Below are 15,896 nucleotides of genomic sequence, written 5' to 3' on the forward strand. Positions count from 1 at the left end.
TAAGTACTTTTGCAAAGAAAAGTACCTAAAAATAATTATTTTGTGATTTTTAGCACTAAAAATATCAAATTTCACGGAATTTTCGATATAAATGTAGTTTTCTTTGTAGATTTGTTTATAAGAGATAAAACTTGATTATCCATCTGCTTTCTGCCCGAAAAATTAATAATTGATATTTTTAGTGCTAAAAATCACAAAATAATTATTTTTAGGTACTTTTCTTTGCAAAAATACTTATTTTTGAGACCCCTGCACTCCTCACGTCTTAGCGGTCATTTTGACATGCTATATGCCATAGTACCATTTCTGTATCAAAAACGGCAGTGGAATACTAGAATTTCGTAAATCTGACCGGAAGTACCCGAAACTCTAGAATTTTCAAGCGATACATATACCGTTCGACTCGGTTTGAGACGGCGGTGAAGATGGCACTAACAGTTAAAAAGTGATTTTTGGCCTGAAAACATTTTTCGAAACTTATCCTGCTTTCATAGAGAACGGCTCCAACTCAACTAAAAATTGCTGTACAAAAGTGTTCAAGGTTTTCATCGAAATTTTATAGAGAAAATGTCCGATAAACCATCCCGCATGGTTCATTGTCCTCCAGGCACAATTCTTCCGAAAGAGCTTGAGGAGACCAAGAAAGTGGTAGCGAAACTGGCCGAGTTTGAGGGTGGCAGCCTCGAACTGGTCGAATTCGAAGTCCCGGAAGGAATGAATGTCCCTGGGCCAGCAACCCCTGGCTTCCGTCCGTTACTGCTCAGTGCAGGAAACGGTACACCGCGAAATATCTCGGTGATTTTCTACAGCGACCACCAGCCACCAGCCAATGTTGCTCAAACGGTTAAGTCTCAAACTGATGCATTTGTGGACGTGATGTTCGATTCCAGCTACATTACGATCAGCGAGTCCAACCCTCATCTCATCAAGTTCATAGCCAGGACCGAGCCTTGCTTCATCGACGTAAGTCATTTCATTTCTCGCCCATTTTCCAGTAATTCTTCAGGACAAAGACAGCCATCTTCCAATCGTCGGCTTCATTCGAGCAGTCTCGGATCAATTCGCCAAACAAGCTGGAGTAAGTCCACAAAAAATAACAAATAGTAAATTTGAGTGGTCGCCTCTCGCCCAGATCGCCTCTCGCCCAAGTCGCCTCCTGCCCAGATCGCCTCTTGCCCAACTTGGGCGGGAGGCGATCTTGGGCGAGAGGCGATATGAGATTATTTTCAATGTAAACTAAGAAGGACTAATTCAAGTTGGGCGAGAGGCGATCTTAGGAAGAAGGCTTGGAGCACTCCTAAACTCCATTTAGACTTCCCTATCATGACCGCTCAGCAAGTACCTATCGTCGACGACGATTCGTCGTAAAGCCTGAACCATCTTTTTATAAACTCATTTGAAAGAAATGTTTCGCTAGATGAGCTGGTACAGTCAGAAAATTTTGGAACTTATCACGCTTGAGGTAGCCGGTTGAGGTAGCAGGGTAAGTGATACATAAAAATGATAGTGGCGTAAAGGTCATCATGTGCAGCTTAGTTCCACGATGAAGCTGTTTTCATGTATCGCATCCCCTGCTACTTCAACCGACGCTCAGTGTCCAAAGTTTGGTACTTATGGAACTTCAGTAGCGTGCTCGGCATGTCATCAGCATCTTTTCTCCACAGTTACAGCTCACCCTATGAACATTTCAATCTTTCCAAAGATAGACTGCCTGAGATTATAGCGGCGAAAAGTACCTGCCGGGTTAATGACATGACAGGGAATTCTAAATCGGGTCATTTCGAAGTGGTCGTCTCCTTCCGAGGATCGCCTCTCGCCCAAGTCATTGATATTTTGCATTTAAAATATTTTCACATCGGCTCTCGCCCAAGATCGCCTCTCGCCCAGGTCGCCTTTTGCCCAACTTGGGCGGGAGGCGATCTTGGGCGAGAGGCGATCTGGGCAAGAGGCGATCTGGGCGAGAGGCGACCACTCAGTAAATTTGATTCCAGCGCAACATCGATCTTTGGCGAGACAAGCCCTGCAAACTCAATTTCTTCGAAAAAATCAAGGTGCAAAACGAGTGGGAAGATTCTGCTCTCGACTGGCTTGTTCCTAAATGCCAGAAGGTCGGCTTTCACTGCGAGGCACACAAGTTGAACAAGAAAGTCGAGTTCATCACCATGCAGGTCAGATTACCAGTTTCGACTGAAAATATTAAGGAACTTTAGTCCGAGGATGGCGTACGGGAAGGAATTGTCCGTGTCTTGAATGCATAGGAAAATACTCGTTCTTTTAGGCTCCTTACTTGCTCTGTCCTGTTTTATTGAAAACTTTTCAACTGCCAAATTGTCATTTAATGTTCGCCCGATCTTAGAGATAATAAAATTTATTGGAAAACTAGACTATCGACTTCCTGCTCGAACACTTTCAGTTGTATTCAATTTTGATTATTTTATTGGTGAAGTGAAAAGCATTTATTTTCGATTGCAACTGTACAAGTGAGTGTTTTTATATTAAAGTTTTTGTCCATAGTTTTATACAGCTATTCCAGGATTGGACTCTTCCTCGACCTCCTCGATTTTGATTTGTTCCTCGGCGTCCGTGGAGTCTTTACAACTCAAGTCGAGGGGAGATGTTGTCGAGCCATTAATTTTTCCGCTGAGCGCCTTCTTGAGAGTTTCGAGGTTCGCTTGTTGGGTGTTCATTGCGGAGAGCATTGACAGCAGATTCAGGTTTGACATCAGAGGGTTTTGGCTAGAATTGACGGTTAGAGGAGGCTTTGGAATGCTTACTCTTACCTAAACATGCTCAACAAGCCCGAAGCTTGCAGGAGATTCGCGGAAGAAGAGGTTGGCTGAGATGATGATCCTTCCGATCCAGGAGAATCAGTCTGTCGAGAGGGGCAGTAGTTTTGCTTGTGGGCGGCGAAATGCTTTCGGGAATCGAAGCCGATTTTGCATTCGTGGCAGGGGAAAGCTTTTTGGGTGTATTCGCGGTTGGCTTCTTCTTCCTGCAGGCGAACTTTGCTTTGTTCCTTCAGCTGAAATTACAGTTTTAAAATATTGAAAGAACACTAATGTTTCCTTATGAATGGAGAAAATTGATTTATTGCATAAAAACCATAATCGATTAATTTATACTGTAAATATATATTATTTTATGTCAAGCTCAATCGACAACCCCATAATACTCTCGACACTATTTGAAGTTTTATCCACGAAATAATTTAATTTTCTTAATTAATAACTTTCATGGTATAATTACTGCCAATTACCTTATTTACCAACTTTAGCTCTTCCCTCTCGCGCTGTTTCTGCGCTCTGGCCTCTTGAATCGCTTCTACGTTTGCATGTCGCGACTCGCAGTAATTCTCCTTGTGAACTTTGAAAACCTCGAGTTTCTTGAAAGTAATGTTGCATTTTTCGCAGAACAACTCGGCCTGCTCGCGCTCCGGTGACATCGATTCGCCGTCAAGTTTCTGCCGCTTGGATGGGGGCGAGTCCTGAACAATGCAAATTCAGTATAAGTTCTATCCGCTGTCGATAAGCGCGGCGATTTGAGCTCGGCCCGGGTAACTGTGATAAAGGTGAATCTTGGCGGATTTCTGGCCCGGCAGGTCTTTATCGCGAATTGATAACACCTGGCGAAGGGTCAGCGCTGGTCTTTCTTCGCCATCGGACTACCTGACTAACTTATCAGATTTGCTGGAGAATATCGACTCAGGCAGGGATCCGAGATTTTGTCGTCTGGACGATCGCCCACTTTTCAGGCGCGATTTGAGTTATCGCGCAGGAGCAAAAATTCTGATCGCGCGCTCAAATGCGCAGCGTTTAGGCGCGATGGCAAAAACTCGCTCTCTCGGTGATGGGCCGATGAATTTCGATCGCGCAGCCCTATCAGGCCGACAAAAATACTCGCGCGCTCAAATGCGCAGCGTTCAAGCGCGATGGTATGAAATCGCTCTCTCGGCGAGGGGGCGATGATTTTCGATCGCGCAGCCCTATGACGCCAATAAATAATACCGCGATTTCATTCGGACTGACTGCAAGCGGTTGAGGGCGCTCGGGCGCATGGCCCAGGGAAATTTCGCTTTCGGACTTTTCGAACTCTCGCTTTGGGCGGAAAGTGGCTCCAGCGTCCGATAATGAGAGTGCAGTCACTCAAAATGAAATCGCGGTACTCAAAAGGGTCGAAAATCTGCCGAGCGGGAGTGCGACGGTGGCGCTTGGTTTCAATTTTGCCGACGTAGTCGGCGCACGAATCAAATGATCAGCGTGAGATTGCTGACTTAGTTGACCGATTTTTTGAAAATTCAATTTTTGGATGTCACATTGTTAACACTTAAATTCGACTAAGTTGTCCATCTCCTTATAAGAGATCCGACAAACAAAATGTAAATTTGTACTGACCTCCCGCAACGTTGCCTACAAATAAGTCGTGCTAATCGCTGACAGTGACGCTTTGCACCGGAAATATCCGTAAAATCTGACTATTTTCAAAAGAAAAATTTTTACAGTTATTGGATTCTGATGTTAAGCCAATTTATGACTGAAGAATACCTTTTATTGGTTTTTGAACATGCAGATTTCGAAAATTTCATAAAAATTATATTGAATATATCGAAATCTCCTTATAAATGCTTTTTCTTCTTCAAATTTTGGCTAAACATCACGGGCCATCGATTAATCGTGTGGCTTACTCCAAAATGACAGTGTTTTATCGAGTATCAAGGGGTCCCCCATGTTGAAATTTTCATGGGCGAAAATATCATGTCGCGCGCAGCCAGGGTGGCCGAAAATAAGTTATCGCGCTCTCGGGCCCACCGCGATGAATAATCATCGCTCCTGAAGCGCGAGGGCGCAGGGAAACCATCGGCATATTTTTGAATAATCCAGCCCGCCGATGGGAATTTTTCGCGCTGCGCGCCTAGCAGCGAAAATGATTATCGCGCGCGGAAGAAAAGCGCTAGGTGCGCGATCGTCCAGACGACAAAATCTCGGATCCCTGGACTCAGGTGTATCTATATCGCCCATGTCACCAAATCGGTGGGACGTATCTAACGATAGGGGCTTGTCCCAGGTGGAAAAAATATAATCTACCGGATTTCGACATTGATGGTTTCCGAAAAAAAACTCCGAAACATGATCCATTTGGAAATTTCTGCCGGATAAGTTTAGCTAGAACTGACAATTATCACTCGAAATGTTGGCAAAGGTGTGATAATACGAGGAGTAGCACCACACTTCGCAGAGGGATATCAGCCCCGGTTGATAAGCTCAGATAATTTCAAAAAAATTCTTTCGGGCCCGGAAATCATGAAAAAACTGCTAGTGTAGGATTGTAGAGCTCGTCGAGACGAGTCGATTGATACCTCTAACTCTTGAAAATTCCAAGATTTTCCGCCTACGCAACTGATAAGAAGGTTGCTCAAACAAAATCGTAATTCCACTGCCGTTTTTGTTCTAGAGTAGCTACAAGGGAGTTCGACCCCTAGAAATGATCCTTATGAAAAGTTGTACTGACAGAGGTAGTTTGGACCTCTTATCACGTGTCCTGCCGAGCTTATCAGTAAAAATAATTTTTTACTGAAAAATGAAATTTCTTATCAAATTTATTGATATTAATCGTTTGTTTAGATTAAATATTTCATTCATTAATGAATTCAGCGCAAAAACTGATCATTTTACATGTTTTGTGAGAATATATGGAAAAAACGATTTTTCACTGATAAGCTCGGCAGGACACGTGATAAGAGGTCCAAACTTCCTCTGTCAGTACAACTTTTCATAAGGATCATTTCTAGGGGTCGAACTCCCTTGTAGCTACTCTAGAACAAAAACGGCAGTGGAATTACGATTTTGTTTGAACAACCTTCTTATCAGTTGCGTAGGCGGAAAATCTTGGAATTTTCAAGAGTTAGAGGTATCAATCGACTCGTCTCGACGAGCTCTACAATCCTACACTAGCAGTTTTTTCATGATTTCCGGGCCCGAAAGAATTTTTTGAAATTATCTCAATTGATAGTGTGTGCGCAGCAGGGTACGGGTGTCAACAGTCCAGATTTCCGCGCCCGGCTCTTGGAGATAGCGCCAGCGAAATAGACACAGTCCTCGAGATTACAGGGAAAGTACTGATGCCCCACCGAGAGTTGGCGATAACGCGCCGGTCGTAGGGGGCCTTGACAGATTGATATTTTCTCACCTTGCTCACTGGAGATCGACTCTGAGGCGGTTTCGGTGGGGCGACGGTTGGAGGACGCATATTTGGTGGGAAGCCGGGCACGAAAGGGAGTCCCTGGAATTTGCGGAGAAGAAGTTCTTTGCACTGCATCATGTTGATGTGCTGGTCAAAGGACTTTCGATCGGCAAACTCTGCACGGCAGTAGCAGACGAACACGGCAGGCTTCGAGCTTTTGGGACAGAGTTTGATGTGCTCCTGAAGGGACTTGATGTCATCCTGAAGGGCGTTGCAGTCCATGCATCGAAGAGCATTTGAAGTAATTCGATAGCCCTTTCTCTCTGGAATTTGAGCATCGTGGGCTTCGGGACGAGACATGTGCACTTCTCGGAGATGTTTGCCGATGTCGGTGTACAGGCGGAGGATGAGTTTGCGCTTGTCTTCTTCGGAGAGGGTTTTGGGTTGATGTGGAGGTCGGATCGCCAGCCGCAGTCCATGCAGCCTTTTGAATCCATGCAGTAGTGTTGAAAGAGATGCTTGTCCATGGTCCATTCAGAGTCTTTTCGGACACCGCAGATTTTGCAAAAGCAAAGTTGGTCCTTAAGTATTGAATCAATTATATGAGAAAAAGGTCACGATCAAACTAACAATGGTATTGAATCTTTGATGATCTATTCGAATTCGGGAAGAACTTTAAATTCTAGTTTGCAATAAAATAAAAAGACTTATGATTTTTATAAACACGAATATTTAATATTGAATTACCTTTCCCCCAAAACAGATCTTCCTATGAGTATCGTATGCATCTTGAGACCTAAACATGGCCTCACATCTTCCGCATTCCAAGAGCATTGAGCTTCTCGACGAGGCTAAAAGGATGTTTAGCTAAAGAAGTTATCGCGCTTCAAATGTCAAAAGTCCTCTGTTGCGTTTATTTCTCGCGTGCAGGCCCGTTATCGCCGAATATGAAAAGTAAAGATCTGATAAGTCGAAATAGTGTTCCGTTGTCATGGAATTGATTGATATCGATGGCGATACCCAACCATCAAAAGTCTTCGTTGGCCGTCTTATCCTGCCACAAACAGAAGAGATATCAGATCGTGGTGTGCCAGATACGATCCTTGTCACCTCAGACTGATCAGTAGTTTTTGCTTACGTACCGAGAATTGGGAAAATTTGGTACTTCTTCGAATTCTTTTGGTTTCATGATTCTGATCGCTTGAAATTTAGGGGTAGATTTTCGAACAGAGCTCAGTAGAACTGATTCCAGAGATCGCGATAAGGGTTTATCAAGGCCTGGCTACCGAGATATTGACGCCAATAATTCGATAAGAGCCTTGGGAAATTTCAAAATGATAAAGCTCAAGTTGTGATAAGCGAAGCTCTGATAAGAGCGTTTTTACGAGTCATATTCTCTATCTTTAGCTTTAAATTTCCTCATTGTTTTAACAAAATTTGAAATTGCCGTAGCTAAGAAAACACGGTAAGTGATTTCAAAATACAACAGAGTTTGGTATCGTTGGCAAATCATTTCCAAATTACCGGAAATGGACTGATAACTTAGGCTAACTAAATAAAAATAAGCTCGATGGAGGACAATCGGAGAGGATGTTTGGGCACGATAAGTATTTTTACTTGTTTGGATAAGTCCAAATGATAATACTCAAAAGACTCTCCTTTTCGTGATAAAATGCAAATAACGATAACGGGCGGAGAAATTCTGCGGCTTTATGAGGATCTTACCATTTGGAAGTGGAAGTCCGTTCGCGGCAGGGGCGGACTGGATGACTGTATTTCCCCCATTGACGGATCTAAACGAACTGTGTTACTGAAATGATGAGTGAGTAATCTTATCGGGTAGCTGACAATGTCTACATTCGGCCAGTTCTAGCGCGGAAAGTCCTTAACGGATGGGGAAATCGGATTAGCACTATGTCAAGTTCTTATCAATTATCTTCTTTGCTTATCAGCACACCTGCCGAGCGCGAGAAAGCGGTCCTTTTAGAGATAGAAAGGTGTTAACGACAATTGAAATCGTCGAAACTCTCGCGAGGAGCAGTAGCGTTTTTTATCAGTTCTAGCGTCGCCGAAAGCTGGAAGATTATTTTGGCGCGGATAGTCAATGGCTCCACGCCGAGTTCTCTCTTATCACTTATCGCGCATAAAAAGAGAAAATTGATTGTTTCAAGGGTCGGCTAGTGAAACTACGATTAGTGAAAAAATATACTTGAAAGGTGCTTGAATCGATAATCGACGAAATTTGCCGCCAAAATTGACGAAATACCAAACTGGTATCATTCAGTCTTCGATGCATATTTTCCAAATTTTCGCAAATAATTTAGGGCACCTGAGTTCTCACTCGAGTATGGCCGCTTTATCAATCCGTACCACCCTTTCCGGAAGCTATCTAGCTAATTTTAACAAGCATCAGTATTGACCGAGGTGTATGTTTTCCGGAAATTATCAATTGCTACTGTCAGGTCATAAATTTAGCGCTCGTAAATTTTAATTTTTGGCAAAACTGAAAAACTGGAAAGGGTGGTTTTTAAATTTATCGCCGAATCTGCATCTGGCGCTGCGGTGCCGACACCACAAGTGTTTCCAGCAGGTGATAACAGGCGAGGCAGTATGTGATAAGCGGAAATTGATAAAAGCGAGGTGGAAATTTACTCCGCCTGATGATGGCGGCGCAGGCTCTATTGGTGGAGGTGTTACGACGCGCTGAGGACTGATAAACACCTGCCGTGATAAGAGACGCTATCTGACCTCCACTTTTTTTCTTGTAGTATTTTCACACCCTGTGTGTACTTGGAAAGATCCGACAGATTCGAGCACCGATCACAAGTGCCCGAAAATGAAACGAAAAAACTTGTTCTCATCTAGTTTTGTTCTTATCAATTATAGTCGAAAAGCGTTTGGCAGCTATAAGGCGGCTATTTTCTTCGACTCGAAAGCCGCACGCGGCTCTTTCTACTTTTCGCAAATTCTACAACTTCTTCCATTTTTTTACCTTGGAGTTTTTCTGAGATGTCTTTGAGGGCAATTTTCTTTATTCGGGCTTCCTTCTGATGATTCTGGACTGCATGGGCGAACAATCACTTCTGTTTCTGAAACAAAATTTTAGCCGCTGGCTGAATAAAGGAATTTCAAATGATAATTTGCGAGCTTTTGCAATTCCGAACACAACCCCTTGATCTGCAAAATTAATCAATGTTTGCGATTGGGTATTTTCTCGAAAACGAGCAACAACTATCAGGACGTCTGTGTCGATCATCAGCTCCTATCTGGAGACGGAAAGGACTTGTTATCAGAGAAAAGGACTAGCTATCGGCCAGATGGGGCATCAGTTGATAATTACCATTCAATTCGCACTCGTGCATTGATCCTACAAATTTCGAAACTCGCAGCGGTTTTCTCATAATTTTTTTCTTTGCTTTCTCGCTTCTTTAAAAAAAATCTCTTCCAAAAATCTATTTTTTTTTAAATGGCCGGTTCAAAAACTGAGCCAAAAAGAGCCAACTGGCCCCCACTAGGGGTAAAGATAACTGATTACTATCTGATCTCGCCAGGCCGCGAGTTCGTTGGGGTGGAACCAACCGGGTAGATTTCCGCTGACCGGTACGCTCTTAGACGTTTATCAGCGATTTTTAACATTTTGGAAGGCTTTTATTTTGCTGCTCTTTCAATGAAAGAGTTATCTTATCAGGATTTTAGTCGGAAAGATAGGCAAAAATCATTTTGAAGCGACATTTTCGAAGATTTTTGAAAGTTTTAGGAGAAATAGCCTAGTTCTTGAATAGCCGCTTGTCGAGTTTCTACCTTTCAAAGAAGCTCATAAAAGTTCATCGTTTCCTCGTTGATAGCAATCAGACGAATCATCAAATGAATATTCATTTCGTTTAATATCGCCAAAGCAAAGTTGATTCCAAGCCGATTCTTTTGATAAATTCTCAAGCCGCCGCCACCCAAAAACGAATTCTTACTTTTATTGCTCCTATCTTGGCATTGATAAAAATATCGCAGCTTCCGTGAGAATGAAGAAAAATGAGGAGGCTATTTTCTCAATTTTCTAGTGCGCGATTATCTCGCCGCGACACCCTTAAGATGCCGAAAGGCCCTCTCCGTCCTATCAGTTTTTTATCGTCGAGAAAATTTTTTCGTCAAATTTTTTTTTCTCCAAGCTCTTCAGGCATCGATCCTTATCGGTGAGATACCGGCGAGACTGGCTCTCCCACCGAGTTAAACATTCGCCGAGGACAAGTAGCGATAAGGGAAGTTTTCAGATTCTCATCGATACTCCCAGCGGGGTATCTAGAATCTGCGGTCGAGGATTTGAATAATTCTTTAAATTCTCCTTCGATTCCTATCGCCAATGATCCACGATCTGGTGTAGCTCGGTGGTGTTTTTTATCGCACTGGCGGCGCAGGTGTCTTATCAGATATCTCTCAGCGGGAGAGCCAGGCTCGCTTATCAATCGGGAAAAAGCAGAAAAGCCTGAACATGTGAAATGCTCTTTATCGCCTTCCGGCGACCGGGGAATCTCCGTACTACTTAGCACTTATCGATCGAGTTTTATCGATGTCCAAAATGGTGATAAAAAAATCTTTTTCTAGAGCTGAATTTTACAGAAATAGAGCCATTTTAAGACCATCATACCAATTTTGTTCATTTTGAGAAAAAACGATATCGATACCGGTTGTTATCTGGATTAACATCTTTCACATATTTTGCCCGATAGGAGCGGGATGTTATCATCGCTGATATGACAAACCGTCAAGGTAGATTTCTATAGATCTTCGATGTAGGTCGCGGGCTGGAGCTCTCAGGAGCAGCAGAATCGACCGGTTGATGCGGTGATTCTCCTGAGTGTGAGTGTTTCACACATAAAACGCATACTATTTGGGCTGATAAGAGGATAAGCTTGATTCTGCTTCGCCTAAGAATCATTCCTCATCAGATTTATTCATCAGATCATCAGTTTTTCAGGTGGTCGATGGGGAGCTACCTGTCGTGGCCATTTCGCCAACTTTGCCTCTCGTGGCAAGTTGCCTCTCGTGGCCATTAGCCTCTCGTGGACATCACGTATCGGCTTATTTGACGTAAGGCATTTAGATGATAAGTTGGGTGTGAAAGATTCTTTCTAAAATACTTCGAGAGGCCTATAATTTGGATAAAAAGCAATTTATTTTCTATAAACGCCTGCTTTTTCTTGGCACAATCCAACCAAATTTTTTCTAAATGAGAATGCAATTAAAATTTTCAAATTGATCGAAAGTTAAACTCTTTTCGAAGTTTTTCTTATAGAGATGAGTAAGGTACTCAACAAATTATCTTATCTTTATATTCCGCGTATATACTACTCGAAAATAATTTGACATCTAAGAATATTAGGCTTGTAAAAATCTGCCCTTCGAGAAAAATTTGGATACCCTAAGGTTCGTTAGCCGATACGTTATGACCACGAGAGGCGAATGGCCACGAGAGGCAACTTACCACGAGAGGCAATTTTGACGAAATGACCACGAGAGGTAGCTCCCCGTGGTCGATCCGATTAATCATCAATAAAGGAAGCTTGAAAGGGAAGTTCATGAAATTGACTGTAAAGCCGCATGCGGCTACTTTAGTTTCAAAAATTTGAGCGTTCAATAAAAACGGTATTAACCATTATCTCATTCTTGATTTGAGTTGATGTTATTTTTGAGTCGATTATCTGAATAGAGCTCTTAGGAACTCTTCGGGGCTGCGAGATCAAGATCATCAAAGTCAGTCCCCTTGGCTCGAGCTGCTCTTATCGGGATCGTGATGCCGATAACGACAAAAATGACTATTTGATAAAGAGCTCGGTGGTGGAGCTTCTTTTTGGTGCCACAGGTGCATCAGAGATCATCTGATAGGCCCAAGGCTACTTCAGCAGAGCGCTCGTTAGGGGTACACGATCATTATCGAAGGCGCTAGTTCTGGAGGTGTTATCAAGCAGCAGGTGTAGACCGGTGGTGCCACAACCTTCCAGAGCTAGATCAAACTGATTTCGCCCCTTTTTGACAGCGACCACTGCACAGCAGGTGTTTATCGTTTATCGGGAAACCCCACTTGAAGTGTTTGATAAGGTGGCACAATTACGCTTTTCCAAAAAACTGATAAGAAAACTTGCTTTTAAAAATGCCCGGTTTTTCGAATGAAAATAGAGGGTATATAATTCTTATCATCTCAGCAGGAGATCTAGGGATAAATTCAATGAAGGAATCAGTTAAGCTAGTTCTCAAATACATTTTCGAAAATGAGTTTTCATGAAAAGACTTCAAGGCCAATAAAAGCCCGTTTTTGAAGTCAGCGATCTCCCGCTGCGCCGATAAAAGGCGCACCTGCCGATGGTTATCGCTGATTTCCGCTTTTCAGCCGCAATCGCACGCCAAATCTTCAAAAGTTTTTCTTTCTCATTGCGAAAGTTAAAAATCGATATTTTAATCGTCGCCGATAATAATTCACAGGATCAAACGCGTGGTTGAGGGCTTATCGGCGTTATCAGTAGCTTTCTTGTCACCTGCCGAGGGTGCATAAAGGGTACTGAAGGGCTGATAACGTCAGCCATTACAGTCGATAATTCCGAATCGATTAAGTTTTATCTTAGCCATCGAAAGAATAAATAACGATAGCAGTGAATAAAATATAAAAGTCGTTCCAGACCGTCTTATCTCGGAAAAGGAACTCTAACTCTAGTGGAAATGGAACCCCGCGGCGGTCGGCACGGTGCCTGACTGACGAGACGATATGTCTACCGCTTTTTCATCCTCATATTTTCAAGATAAAATATGGTTAAATCTTTGAAAGGATCCTTTACCGCCATCAAACTCACAAAACCTTCCCGTCTCCGAAAACTATTCAGACTTTTAAGAATAAGAATAAAAGAAAGATCGACGGCTGTCGTGAAATTTTTTTCAAACTCAATATAACGCTAGGACTCACCATTCATCGGTTCGCATTTGACAGAAACATCTTCACTTTCGCTAGCAACCATTTTCGATTTCTTCAGTATCTGACGTTTTTTTTTCTTACTGCTTATCTTTCTGTTTCAATCTTTAGCAAAATTGAAAAAAGTTCGATTTTCTGATGGATTTGAGTCTCTCTTCGTTGTTATCAGTTTTTGTAATTGAAATATTTGTGAGTTGGTGATTCTGTTCGTGGATTTCAATCTTGTTTCAATCAAGAAAAAAGTGCGGCGGCGATTCCGTAGCGCGACCGCGGCGCCGTCCCGCTGGCGCTAGAGAGACCGGACAGTCTCCAACGCCGCCAATGCTAGTGACATCAGATGTGTTCACATCTTCGTCGTCGTCGAATTGGAAGCATGATAACTTGAAAATGAAAAAGGCGATGACTATGTCCGTCAATTAGAAAAGGGAATCGCGGTAAGTGCATGAAGTTATCACTAAGTTAACTTCGTTATTTAAAAGGTGTGAGATCTCCTTATCACTTCTTTGATGCCCAGCATCGATAGGATAAAGATATCTTCGATACGCAGGGTTGATTAATATTACGTACGTTTACCGAGGCTTTGATAAAGCCCGGACTGACGAATAATTACCCCGATAAAAATATGATACGATAGCTTTTTATCAAGATAATGTTCAATGATATCAACATCGATATATCAGGATCTTCAGTAGTTACTGGAAAACCGATAAGTTATCGGCGATAACTAATCATTATTTTACTGGAAGTCCGCGAGAAAAAATCAGAATAAGTATGGTTTGAAAAGTCTGATCCTTTCAAAATTGATCTTCTGCGCAGGTGTGCCAACAAGTGACTCTCTGAGGAGCACCGCAGATTTTAAAACAGCACCAAAAGAACTAGAAACGGAGGAGAAAAGATGAAACGGCTCGGAGAGTTATCTTCACACCTATCGCCTGGCTAACTCTCTGTGGCACCTGCCCGTATCTCCTATCCTCTTGAGATTTGAAGAGTAAGAAACTGGCCGACGCCGAAGATGGAAATTCAAAGTTATCAGCACTACACTACGACTTATTGCCGAAAAATGGCTTTTCTTTAGGCCCTTTCGGTACCAAAGAAGTGGTCAGCGCTCATTAGGGAGTTAATAAAAGAGTAAAAATGAGATGTTTTTTCTTTTTCTTGAATTTGATTCTGGTCGATTTTTTTTCTATTTTTGTCGATTATAATCGCAGAGCGTGAATCGATAAGCCGTCCGATGAAGCTGTTATCACTGCGATAAGGAAGTGATGAAGAAATGATTTGACAAACAAATTCTGAGAGATAAACATTCAGGAAGTAGCGAGTTGATTGATGCCTGGAGTTTTGCTTTCGCAAAAAGAGGAAATGCGCAATTCACAATCGCAATTCAAACATTCTCCTGTCACTCATCGAAATTTTAGTTTTAATTTTTAGTATAAATTTAGAAGAAGGTATGAATCATACCGAAGGTATGATTTAGATTAAATTTGAACTTCGAAAATTATTATTTATTTAATAACAAATGATAATATGATGTCATTTGAATTAATCGTTCAAATGAGTAAAAGATTTTCGTAATTTATTCGTGGCGAATGCGAAAATAAGAAAAATATAGATTTTCCTCGAGGGAAAGAAAATAGCGCGGAGTGATTGGCTGCACGGTGGCAACGCGCGCGCGAAAATAGTCCGTTTGCGCGCACTCAACAGAGAAAATGACTTTTTATCTGCATTTTTAATGACTCCCTGGTTCTGAGAAAACGATCATGAGTCATGACGAAGACAGAAAATGGATCAGTAAAAAGTATTCCACTGATAAGTTCGTTTATTATTTATTAATAACTGTTTATAAAATGATTGATCATAATCCGGAAAAAGGGTCCATGATAGGTACTGAACAAAAAGATGTGATGATATTTTTAACGGTTTTTGACTTTTTCGCTTCTAGATCAGTCTTGTTGATTCGCGCCGTGCAAAAAAAACCGGCGGCGAGGAGCCCATTTGCTCATTTTGACGAGAGAAACGCGCCGCAATGGACCAGCTCCAGGTAGAATGCGCGGACGAGGACATTCTGGGCCAAATCGTCATCATCAAGAAGGATTCGACGGATGGGGGAACGATGCCTCTGCTCCGTGGCTCTGTTTCCTGGCTGATCGGAGCCGGCGAACAATGCGACCTGCGAATTAAAAACGCGCTGGTAAAAGCTCTTCACATGAAGATCACTGTTGAAGAGCAGGATGACGAGAACTTCGGAGAAACATATGGTAAGATTGATTTGAACGACATAGAGTTCCTCACATTTTTTCCCTCCAAGAATTTTCGCCCAATTTTTTTTCAGTTTTCCAGTACCAAGCGTTCGCCCCACTCCAGCTAAACTGCTCAGCAGTCCCCTACGTCGCTCAGAACACCTCTTCCACTCCGAACAAAAATCAAGTGAAGCCAAAGACAATCAAGCATGGAGACGTTTTCCGCGTTGGAGGGCGAGCCTTTCGCATTGAATATCCTCAAGGTGAAGCATAATCATTCAGTTCTAGAACTAACTGTATATATTTTAAGGGCATATGTTGAGAAAAAGACGCAGGAGTTCCACGATGATGCCTCGCAAGCAAACCTACATCAATTTTTCGCCCGCTCCAGCTCGAATTCAGCGCGTCGAAGTCATGAAAACACCAACTCGAGTTACGAAACCCTTCGGCACACCAGCTTCTTCCAGACGACGAGTAACGTTCGGAAACCGCCTCAGTCCAGAGATCTTCGATTACCGAAAGCCTCCAGA

At 42.5% G+C, this 15,896-nt stretch overlaps 2 protein-coding genes across 2 annotated transcripts; one reads left to right on the top strand and one right to left on the bottom strand.

Moving 5' to 3' along the window:
- Positions 1-497: 497 nt before the first annotated feature.
- Positions 498-2,349, top strand: LOC145698982 (uncharacterized). The gene is made up of 4 exons (XM_081776225.1): positions 498-963; positions 1,007-1,078; positions 1,992-2,168; positions 2,211-2,349. The coding sequence occupies exons 1-4, from the start codon at positions 568-570 to the stop codon at positions 2,256-2,258; spliced, it is 693 nt and encodes a 230-aa protein (XP_081632351.1). The 5' UTR covers positions 498-567; the 3' UTR covers positions 2,259-2,349.
- An 85-nt stretch (positions 2,350-2,434) lies between these two features.
- Positions 2,435-7,025, bottom strand: LOC145697062 (uncharacterized). The gene is made up of 5 exons (XM_081774211.1): positions 6,925-7,025; positions 6,184-6,758; positions 3,257-3,484; positions 2,781-3,022; positions 2,435-2,736 (listed from the first exon to the last, which is right to left on the bottom strand). Exons 2-5 carry the CDS (start codon positions 6,709-6,711, stop codon positions 2,517-2,519), a joined length of 1,218 nt encoding a protein of 405 aa, XP_081630337.1. The 5' UTR covers positions 6,712-6,758; positions 6,925-7,025; the 3' UTR covers positions 2,435-2,516.
- Between the last annotated feature and the right edge of the window lie 8,871 nt (positions 7,026-15,896).

The sequence above is a fragment of the Oikopleura dioica genome, chromosome 2, assembly GCF_907165135.1.
Source record: "Oikopleura dioica chromosome 2, OKI2018_I68_1.0, whole genome shotgun sequence".
NCBI lineage: Eukaryota > Metazoa > Chordata > Appendicularia > Copelata > Oikopleuridae > Oikopleura > Oikopleura dioica.

What these genes read in the sequence shown, in the direction of transcription:
- LOC145698982 (XM_081776225.1), top strand. Translation starts at nt 568, where the DNA reads ATGTCCGATAAACCATCCCGCATGGTTCATTGTCCTCCAGGCACAATT. An exon ending in CCGAGCCTTGCTTCATCGAC is followed by an intron (nt 964 to 1,006) that starts GTAAGTCATTTC and finishes GTAATTCTTCAG; the next exon opens with GACAAAGACAGCCATCTTCC. An exon ending in AATTCGCCAAACAAGCTGGA is followed by an intron (nt 1,079 to 1,991) that starts GTAAGTCCACAA and finishes ATTTGATTCCAG; the next exon opens with CGCAACATCGATCTTTGGCG.
- LOC145697062 (XM_081774211.1), bottom strand. Translation starts at nt 6,711, where the DNA reads ATGGACCATGGACAAGCATCTCTTTCAACACTACTGCATGGATTCAAA. An exon ending in AGCTAAAGTTGGTAAATAAG is followed by an intron (nt 3,023 to 3,256) that starts GTAATTGGCAGT and finishes CTGTAATTTCAG; the next exon opens with CTGAAGGAACAAAGCAAAGT. An exon ending in GGCTTGTTGAGCATGTTTAG is followed by an intron (nt 2,737 to 2,780) that starts GTAAGAGTAAGC and finishes CGTCAATTCTAG; the next exon opens with CCAAAACCCTCTGATGTCAA.